This window comes from Choloepus didactylus, chromosome 8 (assembly GCF_015220235.1).
Source record: "Choloepus didactylus isolate mChoDid1 chromosome 8, mChoDid1.pri, whole genome shotgun sequence".
In the NCBI taxonomy this organism is placed as follows: Eukaryota; Metazoa; Chordata; class Mammalia; order Pilosa; family Megalonychidae; genus Choloepus; species Choloepus didactylus.
This window is the reverse complement of record NC_051314.1, coordinates 75,978,920-76,002,967: the sequence shown is the minus strand read 5'-3', so window position 1 is coordinate 76,002,967 and position 24,048 is coordinate 75,978,920. Positions and strand designations below refer to the sequence as shown.

Genomic DNA, 24,048 nt, shown 5'->3' with positions numbered 1-24,048 from the left:
AGCAAGTTATATTTATTCCACCTCCTAAATACATCTCAAATCTGTCCACTTCCCTCAGGTGTGAGTACAGGTTGAGCCCACCATTTACTATAGCAAGGTACTTAACCTCTCTAGGCCTTTGTCTGGGAAGCTGCACTAAAGAATTGGCACTAGAGCCTGAGACCTTAAGTCCTTGATGGCTGCTCTTTGTCTTGCATGATCTGGCCCCTTTCACCACTCCTCCATATTCACTATATTCCACACACTGCCGTTTTTTTAATTCCTGGTGCAGTATTTGGCTTTGCTCATGTTGTTTTCTGTCTGAACTGCTCTTTCTCATTCTCACCTACTCCGTCTCCACTTGAATGTCGGTTGTCCTGGAAAGTCTTTCCTGATCACCTATTGCTCCACATATCCTACACCCTAATTTTATTATTTGAAGCCTGTAGAACATAAACTCTGGCGTATATAAGCCACAAAATGAAAAACAAAACATATTTGATGAATAAATGGGTATTTTTACAGTAGTTATGTGTACATGTTTTAGTCATCACTTGGACTGGACTTCTTTAGATGTAGGACTTCATCTCTCCTCTACATGGCCTTAAACATAGATGTGATCAAATATGTATTAAATAAATTAATAGTATCTAGTAGGTTCAATACTCTGCTTCCTACCAAATCCCATTTTGCACATACTCTTAAACTTAAAAACAAGACCAAAACTGACCAGCAGAGGGCAACCAATAACTATGTTGTGAAGGGAGGGAGGCTCCATGATTTACAAAATGGAGGATCTACACTGAGAAGTAGAATGTGGCAGAGGCTGTTTGGTACCTTGGGGGCTTTCTTTTTCACTCTTGGATGCTTCCCGTGTAACTTTTGGGGGTGAGAGGCCCAGGCCTCTATCTTCACATACAATAATTTCAAATTTTTCCCATCACCATAGCCCACCCCCAATTCCCCAGTTCTTTCGCCCTTCCAGTGCCACCCCAACAGATTTTAATTTCTCTATCCTTTTATCTTTGTGTTGCATGATCTGTCCCCCTTTCTATCGCCACTCTTCTATATTTACTACATTACATTCACTGGCATTCTTGAGTTCCTGGTACTGTATTTGGCCTTGCTCATCTACTCTCCATCTTGCATTCCCACTCGTTTCAGTTTCCTAAGCAATCTTCCATAACCTTCCATTAACACATTCAAATTCTCCTACTCCACTTGGTCAATCCTTCATGAATTCAGAACAAAACCTCACCTTCGCCTGATGCTGCCAAATCATGTTATTTTCTATTTCCTTTTATCAAATAAAATGCATACCCTCTGCCTCCAGCTCCACACTACCTTAATACTTTGTCATCTGGTTTCTGCCTCCTGATTTTTTAAAGACTTTAATAGAAACCATTGATCAAACCCAATAGTCTCTTCTCTTCTTAATCCTTTGCTAAATTTGAAACCATTGATTTCTTTTAAAAATCTCTCGTTTGGCCTAGAGACATCGTACTGTCGTTCTCCTACTCAGAACACTGCTTCCCCATCTCCTTTTTCTCTGTCCTTCTGTGGAAGTCTACCAAAGTTTCATTCTTCTCCCTTCTCCTAAAACAATATCCCAAAAGCCACCTTTCCATGCGGGACCTCTCAGCTAAACCATTGTCCTGTATCTCCAGCTGCCTACATATTTGCATAGCTGTCACCTAAAACGCAGGCAGAACTTCTCTCCCAGAATTGCATTCCCAACTTTTCCATTTCTGTTGGCACTATTCTCTCAATTCCTTCTAGTTTCCAACCTTAAGAATTATCTGATATTTTCTTTTCTCCTGTGCCCATCACTCATCAATTATTGCTCCCTCCATTGTATCATTTTAATTCACACCTTTGTTACAATGGCCTTCAAGGTGTCTGGTTACGTGACTCTTAAATCCACCTTACAAGGGTGTGATTACTCTAAAAACCGGCTTTCATATTATTCCCCTGCCCAGGAACTTTAACTCCCCATCCGATCAAACAACAACACCTATTATCAACATACCTTGCCTAAATTACCCATTTTTCCCTCTGCCAATGTAATTAGGCTGGTTGTCTCAATGTGACAGCTCAATTCCTGCCATTGTTCATGAAGGTCCTTCTCTCTCCCCACCTGTGTAACCAAGAACTGGCTAATACCAACCTATAGTGATCTTTTTGGCTTCTAATTCTTAGATATTATCAAAATTGTTTTTATGTATCTAATATAAAAAAGCCAACATGGAGAATCTAATACACAAGAATTTAATATTATCCCCCTCCACGTTTTTCACTTGTTCTAAATTTTAAGAGACTTGTGTCTCAGCTGTTTATTCAGTAAAACAAATCACTAGAGGACTTGGGGCTGAAATGATGTCAACCTACATTTGTTCCAAGGATGCCATCATTGCACAGAACATTTCTGAAACTCCTTCACACCTAATTTATGAGCCACGTTTAAATGATTCATTACTACAAAATTATGTGGAGGGAAAAAAAAAAAAAACCACAAACAACATTAGCCTACTTTATCATGTGCATCTATTTTCCTGATTGTATTCCAGATTACTTCTGGAATTCCCCACAGTCCCATCCTTAGGCTTCTTTCCTGTTCTCTTCTTTAGTGTTGACATTCACTCCTACAATTCCTTGATCATCTCTGGGCAGGCCACTCCCAAATCCACATCTTCAGTCCTAAACTTCTTGATCTTAAGTTCCAGACCCATGTTTCCAATTGCTAGCTAATCAACTTTGTGGAAGCACCTCAGATTCAGTGTTCCCCAAATAAGCTCATTACCCTCAAAACCTGCTCCTTCTCTTCTAATCTCTATTCAGGTTAATGACACTGTCTTCTCATCCACAGATTAGAAATCTGTCTTCATCTGTGACTCATCGTTGGTTCCTTGCCCATTGTTACATGCAGTGGTCAGGAGTTCAGGCTCTGGAATGACTTTCTGGGTTCAAATTCCATCTCTCATTATCAGCTATGTGAAGTTGTCCTCTGCCTCAGTTTCCCCACATAGAAAATGGAGATGATAATAGTGTCTCTTTATAAAAAGTTGTTGGGAGACTAAATTCATGTTTAATACTTAGAACAGTGCCTGACTCACAGTAAATGCTTAGTATTGGCCATTATACCCTTTCCTCACTGCCAATATCCAATCTGGTTCAGAACTCAGCTCCAATGACTCCACCAAGAAGCCTTCCCTTCAGCATCTCCCAGTTAGTTAACCGCATTCCTCCTTGTCCCATTGTACTCAGGCCATATCTATTAGCAACATACTATTCTCTACTTTCCATTATTTGTTCAAATCCATATTACCTACTAAGCCACAGATTCCTTCAAAGTCTCTCATTTTCCAATTATTTATATATCTCAAATGCCTGGCACCATATCTAGCAAATGACAGGTGTACTATAAATGCTGGTGAGATGAGTCTAATCAGTTACTAAGACCTATTAATTTTTCTTCCCCAATGTCTCTTGAATTATTTCAACTCAATATCTTATACTCTTACATGAATTACTGCAAAGCTTAGTGACATTGTTGTTAATAACCCATCTCTCACTCTTTCCATTGCCACCAGATTCACAAGGTGGAAGTCATTCTTCTCGAAAACCTGAAGGCAGAGTAAAGTTGTATTCAAGGGCTTCAAGAATTGGCCCCAAATTATTTCTGTTTTATCTTACATTACTTCCTTCAACAAACTGTACACTCCGTATTAAACTATTTTCTTCCTCCTTTAAACATCCTTCACTTCCACTTGTTTTTATGATCTCAGCCTAAAACAGGGGTTGCAAACCATATAGGGCCTAGTTTTTTTGGGGGGGGCGGTGAATAGGGGGAGTGAGGAGGTAACAAGCATTTTTTTTTTAATTTGAGCCAACATTTAAGAGTTTCGAGATTTAGCATAAACATAAAAATTTAGATTAAACAAACATTTAGCATAAACATTTGGATTCCTAGTTTCTTGAAAGATCTGGTAATACTGGGTCTGTTCTTGTATAGGAACCAACCAGAGCTGCACTACTAGCTGCCCCCTTCTCTCGGGGGAGGTGTTCATCACCTAGCCAGCTTTTAAAAATCTCAACAATACAACTGTACAATGAAGAGATCAGGCTAATGGTAGGACAATGGGACAACACAATATTAAGAACACCTCTCCTGTGATATGTTCTATCCCCAGAAATGTTTAACGTAATCTCTCAAGACTTTAGATCTAATTTTGTCTATGGCAAAAATATGGGGTAGAGGAACAAGCTGAAGGACATGAAGAAGCAATCAGTGACTGGCAATGCAGGATATGACTCCCGGGGATGAATCTGGACCCGGCATCGTGGGACTGAGAATATCTTCTTGACCAAAAGGGGGATGCAAAATGAGACGAAATACTTTCAGTGGCTGAGAGATTTCAGGTGGAGTTGAGAGGTCACTGTGGTGGACATTCTTATGCACTATATAGATAACACCTCTTAGGTTTTAATGTATTGGAATAGCTAGAAGTAAATATCTAATACCTGAAACTACCAAACTCCAACCCAGTAGTCTGGACTCCTGAAGACTACTGTATAATAATGTAGATTACAAGGGGTGACAGTGTGATTGTGAAGGCCTTGTGGATCACACTCCCTTTGTCTAGTGTGTGGATGGATGGGTAGAAAAGTGGGGACAAAAACTAAATGACATATAGGATGGGATGGGGGGGATGGTTTGGGTGTTCTTGTTTTACTTTTATTTTTTATTCTTATTCTGATTCTTTCTGATGTAAGGAAAATGTTCAGAAATAGATTGTGGTGATGAATGCATAACTATATGATCATACTGTGAACAGTTGATTGTATATCATGGATGACTGTATGGTATGTGAATATATTTCAATAAAACTGAATTAAAAAAAAAAAAAAGCAATCAGTGAAATCTAAAAGGCCACTCTCCAGGACAACCAGCCCAATCTCTTCAGTGTTAGTGTTACACACACACAAGGGTTGTTCCAGGAATCCAGATTAAGAGGGTAAGAGTTAAGGGACATAACCTGATGTAATGCATGGTCTGGATTGGATCCAGGCATGGACAAAAGTTAGCTATAAAGGACTTTTCTTGGGACAATTGGGGAAATACAATTATAGGCTTTGCCTTTGATTGAGGGTATGTTGTTAATTTTAAGGGTTTGGTTTTTTGGCAATGTAGAAAAATGTTGTGATTTTCAAATACATATACTAAAGTAAACAAATTCAACCAACCAACATCCCCACCTCACCAATTCCCTTGACCTTAAAAGTCTGCAATGAATTGATGAAATTTTTCTGTGAAGGGCCGAAGAGTAAATATTTTAGACTTTGCAGGCCATAGTTCTATTGTAACTACTCCAAGACCATGTGTAAACAAATGGGCATGGCTGTGTTCCAATAAAGCTTTTTTACAAAAGCAGGCCGCGAGGTGCAAACTGTAGTTTGTTGAACTCTGATCTAGAACAAGTACAACTTCTGAAGAGCCTTTCCTGATATCCATCAGAATCAGTGGCTTTGTCTTCCCTTGGCTACACATATTGCTTGTAAATTCACCAAGCACATTTATTATGCTTACTATATATTCATTTCCAATAGGGAGTATGTTCTTTGAAGGTAGGTGCCATTTTCGTGCCTAAATCCCCCATCCCCACCCCCCTCATGAGTACCATGCAAAGAAGATATTCAGTGAATACTTGTTTCCAAAAACCAAATCTACCCCAAAAGGAAGATTTGGTACCACTCATGACATTCAAAAGAATGAGCAGCAGGTTCTGAAAGAAATTTTAAAGGAGCTTCAGAAAAAAGTTTTGACTTCTATTGGTAATCACTACAGAACATATATTACCTCTTCTGTTCTATATTGGAATGTGTTCATTACTTTATAACCAGACCTCATGTGTATGACAGCATAGTAGAGTCAGTGGGTGCAGGAATACCTTTTTTTTTTTTAACCTACTAGAATATCTAGAGAACTATTACATTTTTTACTTTTACATTGGATGCATGATAAATAACAAATTTAAAATACGGTTCTGAAGGAAAAAAGGATTTCCTTTATGTAATGATAGGGCGAAGGTTGCAAAATGCCTACAAGAGGTTTACCAAAGTCTTGACAACAAGAGGAACAGGTGTTTCAGGTTCCCTTCCTCACATCTGCTTTCTTAGGAGACACTGGGGGAGATGGGTGTGTGTGTGTGTGAAAGCTTCCCTGCCTGCGATGGAATCCTAGATTCCAAAGCAAAGATGTTTCTGGGGACAAAGGGAAAAAATACATGAATATCTTCTGTAGAATGTGCCTCCAAATCCCAGGAGCACTTAGGGAGGCATGGAATTTGGGGTAAAGGCAGGCTCTGGAAAGAGCACAATTCAGATCACTGGATAGAGAGCTTTGGTGGCTACAGAACAAGAAACAGGAAGAAAGAATGTAGGAGGGCACACAGGGCAAAGCAGATGTGAGATGCACACTACTCCCAGACAGACATCCTGCAACAGAGGTTAGTTCTAGGAGAAGGATAGTTTACAAAGCAAGGAAGAAGTAAAAGGAATTAAGGTGAGAGAAAAGCCAAAGCATAGGAGAATCCTTTACAAGGGGAGGGGTTTTGCATTAAGAATTTAGAGTTGATTAAAAGGTTTATTATCAGTGCAGTCAACACCATGGAATAGCACATACAACACAACCAGCAACCTGTAGAGACACTAGTGCAAAGGGTAGGGAAGCCTTAACCGTGCTTCCTGGCTCCATCTGAGGGTAAGGATGGGAGAGTAGGGGCCTTGGTAAGACAGGAAGGGGCAGAGGGGAGTGGAAGAGATGAAGTAACCAGATTAAGTATAGCAGCGTTTTCAAATTCCTGAGCACAATGTCCTGGGGCTGGAATGTATGACTGTTCCTTACTTCCATCAAGCTCTATCCCTCCACCCCAAACCCAGTGGAACCATGCCCCAACTACCCAGACCTACAGCAAGCTGGCCTGGAATAAAACTCCAATAAGGAAGAAAGTGTTATACTATGGTGGGGAGGAACGTTTCAAGTCTTTCCCCAACCCCACTCCCACCTGCATATAAAATAATCACACCCACTAACCTTCCCCTTGCCTTATTTTGCCAGTCACCCTAAGTATCAAGGAATGCCCCCAGTAGCCTGAAATGGAACGGAAGTCCTTTGGGGGTGTGGGTGAGGCAGAGCAAAGCCTGTACCCAGTGGTGCCTAGGGACATAATTTCCATCCCATTTTGCCTGGTAAAACTAAGAAGCTACCTATGTATCTTCAAGGAAAAGAGGGGATGGGGTGGGGATTGCCTCCAAAATTAATACTATCGACCCAGAGTTTTAGGATGAGACCCTGGAAGGGCTGGAAACAAAGTTCTCCAGAGGACACCGGCATTGATGCTGGGTTGTCCCTTCCATCACTGGAGTGCAAGAAGCTCCTCATCTCAGATGAGGTTACTAAGTGTCAGGGCAGACATCAATCAGTTCAGCCAGGGACTCCCTTGGTTCTTCCTATATTAAAGCCAAAGGTTGTGCAGAAAAGGAAAAATACAAAAGAGCCCCCATCCCTGCCCCACCCTACCAGAATCCCCGCAACAGGAACAGCAAAAGAAAAGTTTTGTTGATTTTTTTTCTTTTTCTTTTCTTAAAAAAAAAAAAAAAAGTAAATAAATTAAACTGCCAACTATGTGGCTCAGCTGGAAAGTGGGGTAGCCATAACCAGGCCATTCTAAAAAAAGTGGGAGGGGGAGGGAAATATAAACAAAGCACAATGGCCAAAGGAAATTATCAAAATAACTAACTACAATCATAGGGCTGGAGAGGGGTCTGTGGATGTGTTACTGCCGTGTAAGAGGCAGTGCCTATCCTATTTCAGCAAAAGCCAGAAAACGGCTCCTTGCTGAGCCTATCAACCACAGTAGGCTAACCCCAACCCCAACCCTGACATCCCCTCATTGGGAAAGTGTATAGGAGAGAAGAGCTCATCTGAAAATTTTCGGCATCCCAACCTGCACACCTGCAGGCCCAGGGGGAGCCTGCACCTTTAAGGTCTGATGAGCAGGAATATTGCTTGGCACAGAGGTCCAGTCTTCCCCTAGGGCCACTGGTGATTGCCAATTACTATCTGGCCTCACTAATTCTAGGGTTTGGGTTCCACCCTTCTCATTTCTTTGGGACTTCTATCCCTTGAGATACTCCCTAAATGCTGCTTAAGAGTCATGAGACATGCCTGCTCTGAATCCCTGGTTTTGGAGGACAGGGTCAATTAAGAGTTTCCTCACTAGACTCTGATCCTCTGGGGGAAATGGATCTCTTTGTGCTTTCTGAAAACATCTGGAACCACGGACCCTACGCAGGAAAACAGATAAGAGGTGGGGACCCTTCCTAACCAGACTGGGAATTTACAGACATTTTAGGGGTAGAAATATGGCAAAAGGAGGGAGTCAGGGTGTCCCTCCTGAAAGGCTGAGCAAAGTACCCTGGGGCCCTTCAGTGCCAGAAGAGCCAGGAGATGTGTTGCTCAAGTGTAGGCCATGGTGTTTTGGGTAGGGGAAAGGACACAGGGCCCAGCTGGTGAAGTGATGGGAGTTTTTGATTTCCATCTCATCCTGGGAGCCTGTCGTGATGTCCTATATCTCCTCCACGCCATGCGCAAATATCATGACAAGCCCCGGCTCCTGCACCATGTCATCACCCATATGCTGGTTCTCGCAGGCCATCACAACCACAGCCTGCTTGCCAGGGATGCGCTTGGCCACGTAATTCTCATAGTAGCGCCGGTTCATCTGTCTTGTCTCTAGTGTGGCCAGACCCTGGGGCCAGCTACGCTCGTGGGCATTTTCAATCAGCTCGTTGACGATAGAGGCAGGACAGCCACTCTCCACCAGGGAGCGCTTGATTACAGCCTGGAGCACGGCGTCCGGGGTCGAGATCATCCCTCCCCAGCGGGTCACTCTTGCAGGCTGCAGCGAGTTCACCCACCTGTGTGGAGGGGGGAGGGGAGGTCATTCCAGCTCTTCCCCTTTCTCTGCATAGGCTTTTTCTCCTAATAGGAATTACCACCACTCTGCACTCAGCTTAAACCTATTCTTTCTTCTTTCCTTCTATCACTGGATCAGAAACTCCAAATTTTGCCCCAGATGGTCCCATCTGAGCCACTGAGCATTACTCACCAGATTAAATTCCTTGAGTGTAGGGCTCCTGTTGTTTTTCTTTGAAATCCCAGGACTTAGCACACAGTGCCTGGCATATAATAAAGTGCTCAACAAATGTTTATTGAATGAAGCAATTATTCCTCTATACTTGTCCTACTCAGCACTATTTGCCCTTTATATACTGATTCACACTTATAGTTTAGTCTATGAACTGTATAAACTCTGGAACTGAAAGGGATCTTAGACTTCACTTGTTTGTGTTGTATTTTAGATCACTTTCCTGGATTTGCACCCTGTCTCCTTTTCTTTGAACTGTGAGCTACTTGAAGACAGGGATGGCATCTTCTATTCCTTTGTCACCCTTCTAGCACTCAACAGCCTTTAATACAGGGCTTGTACATGGTGGGTACTCTCCTTTCCAACCCCCAAATAAATACAGACCCTGTACTTAGGTTTATCCTCTTCTCCTCTGCCCCTGTCCTTCAACCCAACAGCGAGACATGGTGGCCCTAAACCAGCTCTTGCTGCCCTCCTCCACCACTCCCCTGCTCTTCCTCCTTTCAGGCCTCTATGCCAGGATGTGGAGCAAGCAACTCCATGTCCTGAGTGACACTCACTCTAGGATCTCGTTGTATTCAATTGTCTCCTCCAGGTTCTGAAGGTTGGGATTGACACTCCGGATTGCACGCATATATGCCTTTAGCAGCTGGATGTCTCGCTTCTGTTGAAGGGAAGGAGAACCAAGGATGATGGTTAAGGCAGATGGCAGATGAAAGACAAAAGCTTCTCTGAGAATGTGAGCATTTGAGAGCTGTGTAAAACAACCAGAGTATAAGCTTCATGAGGACAGGGATATGACTGTCTCATTCAAAGCTGTGGCCCCAGTACTCAGCAAAGTACCTTCACAGAGAAGGCATTTGATAAATGTTAGGTGAATGAATGCATGAAAGGGATGAAGAGAAGAGAGGAGAGCTCCAATCTGATTCTTCACTAAACCACAGGCAGAATCCACTCATACCAGCTCACAAGCACAAGCAATAAGCCGTAGGCACGCAGTTATTTGCATGTCAGGGACATGTTCTCCAGACCTTACCTGCTCTGCCAGCTGGTGTTTGTGTTCAGCTGACGTCTTCTCCAGCTCTGCGATGCGTGTCTGCTGCTGCTGTACAACTGAGCGCAGGTGCTTAATGCAGTTGTGGTTTGGCAGCTCATCTTTGGGCATCTCTAGGCTGCAGCCCAGGGAGGGGAAAGAGCAGGACGGGGCATTCAATGGAACATGTGGGCAAAGGCCTGTACTGTGGCAGAAAATTGCCGAATGGGCTTTCTCTTATCCAAAATTTCTAACTTCCGTTTCAGGCCTCCCTTTATTTATTCCTTTCACTTTCTTCTTCCAAGCTCCCTCCTTGCCCCTTTGCTATCTACTTTCCCTGGGATCCCTCCTCCCCTGCCACATGGTTCTCCTTTCCTCCTACAGATTCTGCCTGTGCACTCATTCCTTCTGAGGAGCTGTAGATTCACAGCTTCAGCTGCTGGCATTTAATCATATATTTCACACCCCACAGAAAGGAAAAATAAGGCAAGAGGAAATGAGAAGGCTGGAAATTAGAGTAGTCAACCTGACAAGGAGAAAGTAGTATTGGACTGAAAAGAAAGGATAAAATATTTAGTATTATCACACAGATTGCTGACTTACTTTTATTAAAGTAAGAGCAAAAAGATGATAGTTGAAAAGCAGCAAGGAGGTGATATCTTGGGGGAGAGAGCCAGGGAGACCAAGGACTCTCCTTGCCTACATGCCCAGGAGACCTCCTCAACTAGTAAGCAGGAGGCCTAGGGGGAATCTCACCCGCAGCCCTGTTCACAGGTCACAGGCCTCTTCGGGTTGTGCTCACAGTCACTGAGGTGAGACATGAGGTTGTCAAGTCGGACAACAGCACTGCAGCCAAACACAGCGTTGTCACAGGCAATCTGCAGCTTTGACAACATGTTCCGCATGATCCGAGGTACTGGGCGCAGGTGGGCGACCGTCACAACACTACGGTCCACCGGACACGTCTGCTGCTGAGAGAACCACTGGGTGATGCAGGCATTGCAGAAAGCATGCTCACAATGAGGTGCCTAGAAGAGAGAGCAGAGGAAAAGGGGCACAAGGGAATTAGCAGGAGCTAAGAGTTTGGATAGGATAACCCCACAAAGCCAATCAAGCCTTTGAGCAGCTTCTAGGATCAGAGTTCTCTGAGATCACAGCAGAGTATAGTTCTACTATGGACAAGGCACTGTGGGGAACAGACTTAAGATATGCTTCCTGTGCTCAAGATTACAAATGTGTTGTGAGACAAGATAAACAAGAAGTTATACAACAGTGAGAGATATAAATAACATTCCAGGACAATAGGAAAGATGACAAAAGACAGCCGATTATTAACTGCCAAATGTATTACATACACAGTAATTGCCATAGAAATTCAGAGTAAGACAGATCTTTTCAGGCTATGTCAATCAGGGCAGGTATTTATGGAGAGGACAGAATTTGATATCAATCTTAAAGGATGCTTTAGACCACAGGTGTGGGGGAGAGAGGGGCAGAGACTTACTGGCAAAAGTTCAAAGCAAGAAAGCAAAAAAATACTTTTTTAAAAGCCCAGGACTCTGGTCCTCTCTCTTGGTGAGCCCAAGTTCTTATTTTATGAGGGCTGACATGAGGTGTCGCCCTAAGTCCCAATGGCCAGGCCTAGCCTCCAAAACAGAGCTGGAATTTTTCCTAGGATCACATTCTTTTCAGTTCCATAAAGCTCATATTTCACACTACTTCCCTGATAACTCAGGTAGCTTCTAAAGTTAATCCCTCAAAGTGAGAGGATTCCCTGGCCTCTGTGGAGGTGCCTACTATGTCCACACACTTTGCTAGGTGCTTGGGCTAAAACCAGAGAGGACCCTTTCTGCCTTCAAGATGCTCACAAACACCAAAGACAAACCTAGAAAGGCTAAGGAAAGAAGTCATGCTCAAGATCACTAATCCAACTGCCGGCAGATTTCTTTACTCAAAGACATACATGATTCTTTTCAAAGTCCTAAAGACCCTATTTCCAAAAACACTTTAAATCTGTCCACTTTTCTCCATCTCTACTGCCACTAACCCAGCTCAAGCTCAAGCTCAAGCACCTAGCAAAGTGTTTGGGATTTAATAGGCACTCTAGTCATTCATTCATTAACAGCCACTAAACATGGTCTCCCTACTTCTCTCTTGTCCCCTTATTCTACATTCTACATTCAGTAGAATGATCATTTATTTAAAAATGCAAACCAGATCATAGTACTTCCTTGCTTAAAACTTTACAATGGTATCCATTGTGCTTATAATAAATCCAAATTCCTACTCAGAACCTGTAAAAAAAAAATTTTTTTTTTGGCTTTTATAAAGGGGGTTTATTTGGTTATAGATTTACAGTCTGAAGGCCATGAAAATATCCAAATTAAGGTACTGACACAAGTATACCTTCACTGAAGGATGGCCAATGGCGTCCAGAAAACCTCTGTTAGCTGGGAAGGCACGTGGCTGGCAAGAACCTGTAAAATTTTACTTGATCTGACCCCTGCGTATCTGATCTCACCTCAACCCATGTACCCAACACTGTATTCAGGCCATCTTGGCTTTCTTTCTATTCCTTGACCACACCTAACTTGTTCCTGCCTCAGGACCTTTGCTTTTGCTGTTCTCTCTTCCACCTTAAATGCCCTTCCTCTAGGTAGTAGCATGAATGGTCCCTTATCATTGGCTCTCAGCTCAACTGTCAGCTCATTCAAGAATTCCCTATCTAAACCCACAGAAGTGTGCAGAATTTGCTAACTTTTGTATAAGAAAGGTGAGAACGTAAAAAAATATATATATTCATATTTGCTTGTATTTGCCTAAATATACCCTGGAAGGAAAGCCAGCCAATAAACTGATAAAAAGAAGTTATGTGTTGGGGGAGGGGGAAATTCGGTGGAGAGGAACAGGTACAGAAGTGAGAGTTCTCACAAGATATATTTTTATAGATGAACCATGTGAATGTATTACCTATTCAATAAATAAATAAATATGACATGGGGAACTCAGCATCCCTCACAGGGACCTGCTACCCTTAGAAATATCTGGTAAGCTGGCCTCAAAAGGTTTGCCTGTCCTCAGAAGGTAAACTTGGAGGCTGGGGCAGAAAGGGGAGAAGAAGAATCTGATTTAGACAGTCACTGATAGCCACTGACCCTTCCACACATGACTCACCTCAAATGATAGTGCCAGAAAATAGACAAGGCCCCACCAGGTAGGAGAGGGAATATGACATGCCCCAAGACCTCTTGATACTGCCAGAATAGTTTCTTCCACACCCAGAAAATCTGCTTCTAATGGCAATGATCCTAGACAGGGGATAGTCCAGGGCTAGTTCCCATTGGAATGAAGTCCAAGTTTTAGTCAGTTCAGGCATCTGTTGCTCCTTTAGTTTGTTGGAAGCTAGGAGAGTCAAACTCAAAGAATCAAGGGAAGCCCCTGGGAGTTATAGAATCAGGGAAGAGCTACAAGGCCTCACTGACTGGTGTCCTGGTTCAGAGAATGAGATTATCTCTAGCTGGCCAGAAATGGCAGAGGATTAACTGGTATTTACAGAGTAAGGGCAATAAGGACCTTGAAGGATGATGTGCCATGAATACAACTCTAAGAATCCATCTCACTTTTCTTGCCAGGTAATCATGAGCTTCTCCGCATACTTGCCCCAGGAAGATAGAACTGACTGGTCTGGCAGGGCTGGTAGAGAAATGACCTATTGAAGGTGGCAGCTGTCATGTCAAAATGCAGAGTGCATGGCTGCATCAAAAACTGGCCTTTTTAGGTCCCAAAAAGAAAACAGTTCAGTTCTCCATTTCCTATTTGTTAGATAATAGGCAGGCAGAAAAGGCCTGCAGGGAGACTGGCTGATTACCTCATCAAAATGCAGAGAGAACTTATCACAGGAGTCTAGAAGTTCAATCATGCACAGGGAGATAGAATCTAGCCAGAGTCCCTGAAGAGGAAAGGAAGCTACCGAGCTACTCTCAGAAGACAAGAAACATATGGTTGACAATTTTACAGCAGAAAAATCTCAGAGCAACCTTAGAAGACACCATTGGATCTCTGTGGTCACCACTTCTAGACAGACTCTAAAAGTTAATACTCTTATAGCTGCTGCTCCTTTGCACCAGACCTCTATGAGGGAGGGGAGGAGAGAAAAAGATGGGGAGCCAGAATATAGTCTTCCCCATGGGTCCCAGACTATGGGCCTCAGTTTCCCCATGAATATTTTCCGTTAGCTCCACGACCATCCATTGCCCCACCAAACCAGCCACGAGACCAACTCACCTGTACTGGCTCCTCCAAGACTCCACTGCAAATAGGACAGATGAGGTCTTCATCAACATCCCCCTGGAAACGAGTTACATCATACCCCATGTCTCATCACTGAAACCCAGGTCCTGGAAGGGAGAAGAGAGGCAAAAGAGGCCAGTTTAGGAGAAGCCTACAGATAAGATATGTGGCCAACATGAACTCATTGCCAAGATCCATTCATTTGTTCAATAAATATTTATTGAGAGTCTACTATATGCCAGTTATTTGGGAAAGAAAAAAGCTGACTCAAGAAACTTAATTCTAATGTGGGAAAACATTAAATAAGAATACACTTACGATATGAAGTGATAAATACTCTGATATAGCAAACACAGGGAGAGAGCAAGAAATGTGGGTATGTAACCTGGCTGAAAGGAACAGGTGGTTTTAAAAAGTTTTCCAGGACTAGGTGATACCAGAGATGAGTCTTGCAGGACAAGTAAGAGTTAGCTAGGTGTTTGGGGAAGGAGACATTAGGGTTTTACATAAAATAGCATATTCAAAAGCCCAGAAGTAAGAAGGCATGTGATGGGTTTGAGGAACTGCAAGTAGTTCAGAAAAAGGCTGACCTGAAGGATACAAGGGAAGGCGTGTCAAAATATAAGGCTGCAGAGGCAAGCAAGGACCAGGACATGAAATCGTATGTAAAGAGTTTGGACTTTATCCTGAAGGCTTTGGGAAGCCACTGAAAGACCTAAAAGGAAGTGATACAATAAACAAAATAAAATAAGTTCCCTTTTAGAATCATAATGTTCACAAGGCAGAGATTGAAGACAGAAAGAACATCTGGGCAGAGAGAGATGGTGAGAGTCTGGATTTAGGTGGTGGCTATGAAGATAAAGAAGAAAAGATATTCAGAGAGCAAGAATTCAAATTCACACTGATGCTGCCCACCACTCCTTTGGGCATCCAAGGATCAAACCCAAAGAAGAAGCTGGTGAACAATGACTGAAACCGCCCTGTGTGCATTCAACTGGGGGCAGATTGGATCAAAGCCAGGCACCTGGTACAAGGGCAGCCAGTCCGCAGACTAGACATCAACATGTGATGTCCTGGAAAAGATGAGCTCAGTCAATCAAACAGTTCTCAGGAATTTAGAATCACACTGTCCAGTTAGGAGAAAGAAATTTAAAAGGGGTCAGGGGTGCACAAGGTGCAGACAGGCCTTGATACGGCACATGCAAACTAAACTACAGCACTGGATTAAGATAGAGCCCACAGCTAACATCGCCTGCAATGGTTAAAGACTGAAAGCTTCTCCCCGAGATCGGGAACAAGACAAGGATGTCTGCTTTCACCACTGCTATTCAAAATTGTACTGGGAGTTCCAGAAAGAACAATTAGGCAAGAAAAAGAAATAAAAGGAACCCAAATTGAAAAGAAAGAAGTAAAACTATTCACAAATGACAAGATCCTATATATAGAAGATCCCAAAAAATCTACAAGAAAGCTACTAGAGCTAATTAATGAATTCAGCAAAGTTGCAGGGTACAACAGCAACACACAAAAATCAATTGTGGGGCAGAGGCGGGGCAAGATGGCGGACTGGTGAGCTGTATGTTTTAGTTACTCCTCCAGGAGGGTAGGTAGAAAGCCAGGAACTGCGTGGACTGGACACCACAGAGCAATCTGACTTTGGGCATACTTCATACAACACTCATGAAAACATGGAACTGCTGAGATCAGCGAAATCTGTAAGTTTTTGCGGCCAGGGGACCCGCGCCCCTCCCTGCCAGGCTCAGTCCCGTGGGAGGAGGGGCTGCCAGCTCCGGGAAGGAGAAGGGAGAACTGCAGTGGCAGCCCTTATCAGAAACTCATTCTACTGATGCAAACTCCAACCATAGATAGACTGAGACCAGACACCAGAGAATCTGAGAGCAGCCAGCCCAGCAGAGAGGAGACAGGCATAGAAAAAAAACAACACGAAAAACTCCAAAATAAAAGCGGAGAATTTTTGGAGTTCTGGTGAACATAGAAAGGGGAAGGGCAGAGCTCAGGCCCTGAGGTGCATATGCAAATCCCAAAGAAAAGCTGATTTCTCTGCCCTGTAGACCTTTCCTTAATGGCCCTGGTTGCTTTGTCTCTTAGCATTTCAATAACCCATTAGATCTCTGAGGAGGGCCCTTTTTTTTTTTTTAATCCTTTTTTCTTTTTCTAAAACAATTACTCTAAGAAGCCCAATACAGAAAGCTTCAAAGACTTGCAATTTGGGCAGGTCAAGACAAGAGCAGAACTAAGAGAGCTCTGAGACAAAAGGCAATAATCCAGTGGCTGAGAAAATTCACTAAACACCACAACTTCCCAAGAAAAGGGGGGTGTCTGCTCACAGCCATCATCCTCGTGGACAGGAAACACTCCTGCCCATCGCCAGCCCCATAGCCCAGAGCTGCCCCAGACAACCCAGTGTGACGGAAGCGCTTCAAATAACAGGCACACACCACAAAACTGGGCGTGGACATTAGCCTTCCCTGCAACCTCAGCTGATTGTCCCAGAGTTGGGAAAGTGGAGCAGTGTGAATTAACAAAGCCCCATTCAACCATCATTTCAGCAGACTGGGAGACTCCCTACACAGCCCAGCAGCCCAGAACTGCCCTGGGGGGACGACACTCACCTGTGACATAGCACAGTCATCCCTCAACAGAGGACCCAGGGTGCACAGCCTGGAAGAGGGGCCCACTTGCAAGTCTCAGGAGCCATACGCCAATACCAAGGACTTGTGGGTCAGTGGCAGAGACAAACTGTGGCAGGACTGAAATGAAGGATTACACTATTGCAGCAGCTTTAAAACTCTAGGATCACCAGGGAGATTTGATTGTTAGGGCCACCCCCCCTCCCTGACTGTCCAGAAACACGCCCCATATACAGGGCAGGCAACACCAACTACACACGCAAGCTTGGTACACCAATTGGACCCCACAAGACTCACTCCCCCACTCACCAAAAAGGCTAAGCAGGGGAGAACTGGCTTGTGGAGAACAGGTGGCTCGTGGACGCCACCTGCTGGTTAGTTAGAGAAAGTGTACTCCACGAAGCTGTAGATCTGATAAATTAGAGATAAGGACTTCAATTGGTCTACAAATCCTAAAAGAACCCTATCAAGTTCAGCGAATGCCAAGAGGCCAAAAACAACAGAAAATTATAAAGCATATGAAAAAACCAGACGATATGGATAACCCAAGCCCAAGCACCCAAATCAAAAGATCAGAAGAGACACAGCACCTAGAGCAGCTACTCAAAGAACTAAAGATGAACAATGAGACCACCGTACGGGATACAAAGGAAATCAAGAAGACCCTAGAAGAGCATAAAGAAGACATTGCAAGACTAAATAAAAAAATGGATGATCTTATGGAAATTAAAGAAACTGTTGACCAAATTAAAAAGATCCTGGATACTCATAGTACAAGACTAGAGGAAGTTGAACAACGAATCAGTGACCTGGAAGATGACAGAATGGAAAATGAAAGCACAAAAGAAAGAATGGGGAAAAAAATTGAAAAAATCGAAATGGACCTCAGGGATATGATAGATAATATGAAACGTCCGAATATAAGACTCATTGGTGTCCCAGAAGGGGAAGAAAAGGGTAAAGGTCTAGGAAGAGTATTCAAAGAAATTGTTGGGGAAAACTTCCCAAATCTGGTAAACAACATAAATACACAAATCATAAATGCTCAGCGAACTCCAAATAGAATAAATCCAAATAAACACACTCCGAGACATATACTGATCACACTGTCAAACACAGAAGAGAAGGAGCAAGTTCTGAAAGCAGCAAGAGAAAAGCAATTCACCACATACAAAGGAAACAGCATAAGACTAAGTAGTGACTACTCAGCAGCCACCATGGAGGCGAGAAGGCAGTGGCACGATATATTTAAAATTCTGAGTGAGAAAAATTTCCAGCCAAGAATACTTTATCCAGCAAAGCTCTCCTTCAAATTTGAGGGAGAGCTTAAATGTTTCACAGACAAACAAATGCTGAGAGAATTTGCTAACAAGAGACCTGCTCTACTGGAGATACTAAAGGGAGCCCTACAGACAGAGAAACAAAGAAAGGACAGAGAGACTTGGAGAAGGGTTCAGTACTAAAGAGATTCGGTATGGGTACAATAAAGGATATTAATAGACAGAGGGGAAAAATATGACAAACATAAACCAAAGGATAAGATGGCTGATTCAAGAAATGCCTTCACGGTTATAACGTTGAATGTAAATGGATTAAACTCCCCAATTAAAAGATATAGATTCGCAGAATGGATCAAAAAAAATGAACCATCAATATGTTGCATACAAGAGACTCATCTTAGACACAGGGACACAAAGAAACTGAAAGTGAAAGGATGGAAAAAAATATTTCATGCAAGCTACAGCCAAAAGAAAGCAGGTGTAGCAATATTAATCTCAGATAAAATAGACTTCAAATGCAGGGATGTTTTGAGAGACAAAGAAGGCCACTACATACTAATAAAAGGGGCAATTCAGCAAGAAGAAATAACAATCGCAAATGTTTATGCACCCAATCAAGGTGCCACAAAATACATGAGAGAAACACTGGCAAAACTAAAGGAAGCAATTGATGTTTCCACAATAATTGTGGGAGACTTCAACACATCACTCTCTCCTATAGATAGATCAACCATACAGAAGACCAATAAGGAAACTGAAAACCTAAACAATCTGATAAATGAATTAGATTTAACAGACATATACAGGACATTACATCCCAAATCACCAGGATACACATACTTTTCTAGTGCTCACGGAACTTTCTCCAGAATAGATCATATGCAGGGACATAAAACAAGCCTCAATAAATTTAAAAAGATTGAAATTATTCAAAGCACATTCTCTGACCACAATGGAATACAATTAGAAGTCAATAACCATCAGAGACTTAGAAAATTCACAAATACCTGGAGGTTAAACAACACACTCCTAAACAATCAGTGAGTTAATGAAGAAATAACAAGAGAAATTGCTAAATATATAGAGACGAATGAAAATGAGAACACAACATACCAAAACCTATGGGATGCAGCAAAAGCAGTGCTGAGGGGGAAATTTATAGCACTAAACACATATATTAAAAAGGAAGAAAGAGCCAAAATCAAAGAACTAATGGATCAACTGAAGAAGCTAGAAAATGAACAGCAAACCAATCCTAAACCAAGTAGAAGAAAAGAAATAACAAGGATTAAAGCAGAAATAAATGACATAGAGAACAAAAAAACAATAGAGAGGATAAATATCACCAAAAGTTGGTTCTTTGAGAAGATCAACAAGATTGACAAGCCCCTAGCTAGACTGACAAAATCAAAAAGAGAGAAGACCCATATAAACAAAATAATGAATGAAAAAGGTGACATAACTGCAGATCCTGAAGAAATTAAAAAAATTATAAGAGGATATTATGAACAACTGTATGGCAACAAACTGGAGAATGTAGAGGAAATGGACAATTTCCTGGAAACATATGAACAACCTAGACTGACCAGAGAAGAAATAGAAGACCTCAACCAACCCATCACAAGCAAAGAGATCCAATCAGTCATCAAAAATCTTCCCACAAATAAATGCCCAGGGCCAGATGGCTTCACAGGGGAATTCTACCAAAATTTCCAGAAAGAACTGACACCAATCTTACTCAAACTCTTTCAAAACATTGAAGAAAATGGAACACTACCTAACTCATTTTATGAAGCTAACATCAATCTAATACCAAAACCAGGCAAAGATGCTACAAAAAAGGAAAACTACCGGCCAATCTCCCTAATGAATATAGATGCAAAAATCCTCAACAAAATACTTGCAAATCGAATCCAAAGACACATTAAAAAAATCATACACCATGACCAAGTGGGGTTCATTCCAGGCATGCAAGGATGGTTCAACATAAGAAAAACAATCAATGTATTACAACACATTAAAAACTCGAAAGGGAAAAATCAATTGATCATCTCAATAGATGCTGAAAAAGCATTTGACAAAATCCAACATCCCTTTTTGATAAAAACACCTCAAAAGGTAGAAATTGAAGGAAACTTCCTCAACATGATAAAGAGCATATATGAAAAACCCACAGCTAGCATAGTACTCAATGGTGAAAGACTGAAAGCCTTCCCTCTAAGATCAGGAACAAGACAAGGATGCCCGCTGTCACCACTGTTATTCAACATTGTGCTGGAAGTGCTAGCCAGGGCAATCCGGCAAGACAAAGAAATAAAAGGCATCCAAATTGGAAAAGAAGAAGTAAAACTGTCATTGTTTGCAGATGACATGATCTTATATCTAGAAAACCCTGAGAAATCGACGATACAGCTACTAGAGCTAATAAACAAATTTAGCAAAGTAGCGGGATACAAGGTTAATGCACATAAGTCAGTAATGTTTCTATATGCTAGAAATGAACAAACTGAAGAGACACTCAAGAAAAAGATACCATTTTCAATAGCAACTAAAAAAATCAAGTACCTAGGAATCAACTTAACCAAAGATGTAAAAGACCTATACAAAGAAAACTACATAACTCTACTAAAAGAAATAGAAGGGGACCTTAAAAGATGGAAAAATATTCCATGTTCATGGATAGGAAGGCTAAATGTCATTAAGATGTCAATTCTACCCAAACTCATCTACAGATTCAATGCAATCCCAATCAAAATTCCAACAACCTACTTTGCAGACTTGGAAAAGCTAGTTATCAAATTTATTTGGAAAGGGAAGATGCCTCGAATTGCTAAAGACACTCTAAAAAAGAAAAATGAAGTGGGAGGACTTACACTCCCTGACTTTGAAGCTTATTATAAAGCCACAGTTGCCAAAACAGCATGGTACTGGCACAAAGATAGACATATAGATCAATGGAATCGAATTGAGAATTCAGAGATAGACCCTCAGATCTATGGCCGACTGATCTTTGATAAGGCCCCCAAAGTCACTGAACTGAGTCATAATGGTCTTTTCAACAAATGGGGCTGGGAGAGTTGGATATCCATATCCAAAAGAATGAAAGAGGACCCCTACCTCACCCCCTACACAAAAATTAACTCAAAATGGACCAAAGATCTCAATATAAAAGAAAGTACCATAAAACTCCTAGAAGATAATGTAGGAAAACATCTTCAAGACCTTGTATTAGGCGGCCACTTCCTAGACTTTACACCCAAAGCACAAGCAACAAAAGAAAAAATAGATAAATGGGAACTCCTCAAGCTTAGAAGTTTCTGCACCTCAAAGGAATTTCTCAAAAAGGTAAAGAGGCAGCCAACTCAATGGGAAAAAATTTTGGAAACCATGTATCTGACAAAAGAGTGATATCTTGCATATATAAAGAAATCCTACAACTCAATGACAATAGTACAGACAGCCCAATTATAAAATGGGCAGAAGATATGAAAAGACAGTTCTCTGAAGAGGAAATACAAATGGCCAAGAAACACATGAAAAAATGTTCAGCTTTACTAGCTATTAGAGAGATGCAAATTAAGACCACAATGAGATACCATCTAACACCGGTTAGAATGGCTGCCATTAAACAAACAGGAAACTACAAATGCTGGAGGGGATGTGGAGAAATTGGAACTCTTATTCATTGTTGGTGGGACTGTATAATGGTTCAGGCACTCTGGAAGTCAGTCTGGCAGTTCCTTAGAAAACTAGATATAGAGTTACCATTCGATCCAGCGATTGCACTTCTCGGTATATACCCGGAAGATCGGAAAGCAGTGACATGAACAGATATCTGCACGCCAATGTTCATAGCAGCATTATTCACAATTGCCAAGAGATGGAAACAACCCAAATGTCCTTCAACAGATGAGTGGATAAATAAAATGTGGTATATACACACGATGGAATACTACGCGGCAGTAAGAAGGAACGATCTGGTGAAACATATGACAACATGGATGAACCTTGAAGACATAATGCTGAGCGAAATAAGCCAGGCACAAAAAGAGAAATATTATATGCTACCACTAATGTGAACTTTGAAAAATGTAAAACAAATGGTTTATAATGTAGAATGTAGGGGAACTAGCAATAGAGAGCAATTAAGGAAGGGGGAACAATAATCCAAGAAGAACAGATAAGCTATTTAACATTCTGGGGATGCCCAGGAATGACTATGGTCTGTTAATTTCTGATGGATATAGTAGGAACAAGTTCACAGAAATGTTGCTTTATTATGTAACTTTCTTGGGGTAAGGTAGGAACATGTTGGAAGTTAAGCAGTTATCTTAGGTTAGTTGTCTTTTTCTTACTCCCTTGTTACGGTCTCTTTGAAATGTTCTTTTATTGTATGTTTGTTTTCTTTTTAACTTTTTTTTCATACAGTTGATTTAAAAAAGAAGGGAAAGTTAAAAAAAAAAAAAAGAAAAACAAGGAAAAAAAAAAGATGTAGTGCCCCCCTGAGGAGCCTGTGGAGAATGCAGGGGTATTCGCCTACCCCACCTCGATGGTTGCTAACATGACCACAGACATAGGGGACTGGTGGTTTAATGGGTTGAGCCCTCTACCATAGGTTTTACCCTTGGGAAGACGGTTGCTGCAAAGGAGAGGCTAGGCCTCCCTATGGTTGTGCCTGAGAGCCTCCTCCCGAATGCCTCTTTGTTGCTCTGATGTGGCCCTCTCTCTCTGGCTAAGCCAACTTGAAAGGTGAAATCACTGCCCTCCCCCCTACGTGGGATCAGACACCCAGGGGAGTGAATCTCCCTGGCAACGTGGAATATGACTCCCGGGGAGGAATGTAGACCCGGCATCGTGGGACGGAGAACATCTTCTTGACCAAAAGGGGGATGTGAAAGGAAATGAAATAAGTTTCAGTGGCAGAGAGATTCCAAAAGGAGCCGAGAGGTCACTCTGGTGGGCACTCTTACGCACACTTTAGACAACCCTTTTTAGGTTCCAAAGAATTGGGGTAGCTGGTGGTGGATACCTGAAACTATCAAACTACAACCCAGAACCCATGAATCTCGAAGACAGTTGTATAAAAATGTAGCTTATGAGGGGTGACAATGGGACTGGGAAAGCCATAAGGACCACACTCCACTTTGTCTAGTTTAAGGACGGATGAGTAGAAAAATAGGGGAAGGAAACAAACAGACAAAGGTACCCAGTGTTCTTTTTTACTTCAATTGCTCTTTTTCACTCTAATTATTATTCTTGTTATTCTTGTGTGTGTGCTAATGAAGGTGTCAGGGATTGATTTGGGTGATGAATGTACAACTATGTAATGGTACTGTGAACAATCGAAAGTACGATTTGTTTTGTATGACTGCGTGGTATATGAATATATCTCAATAAAATGAAGATTAAAAAAAAAAGACATAATGCTGAGCAAAATAAGCCAGGCACAAAAAGAGAGATATTGTATGTTACCACTAATGTGAATTCTGTGAAAAGTGTACAATGTTTTATACTGTAGAATGTAGGGGACGTAGAGATACCAATTAGTGGAGGGGGAATGATAATCTAATAAGAACAGATAAACTATGGAGGGTAATCTCAATGTT

General features: G+C 41.9%; 1 protein-coding gene across 1 annotated transcript in view; it reads right to left on the bottom strand.

Moving 5' to 3' along the window:
• Positions 1–5,865: 5,865 nt before the first annotated feature.
• RNF41 (ring finger protein 41) overlaps positions 5,866–24,048 on the bottom strand; it is a 34,073-nt gene continuing 15,890 nt past the window's right edge. The window contains exons 3-7 of the mRNA XM_037848279.1: positions 14,506–14,618; positions 10,978–11,249; positions 10,225–10,360; positions 9,749–9,852; positions 5,866–8,958 (exon numbers count right to left, since the gene is read on the bottom strand). Coding sequence (XP_037704207.1) covers positions 8,607–8,958; positions 9,749–9,852; positions 10,225–10,360; positions 10,978–11,249; positions 14,506–14,595 — 954 coding nt within the window. The 5' untranslated portion in view covers positions 14,596–14,618 and the 3' untranslated portion in view covers positions 5,866–8,606. The remainder of the gene's footprint in view (positions 8,959–9,748; positions 9,853–10,224; positions 10,361–10,977; positions 11,250–14,505; positions 14,619–24,048) is intronic.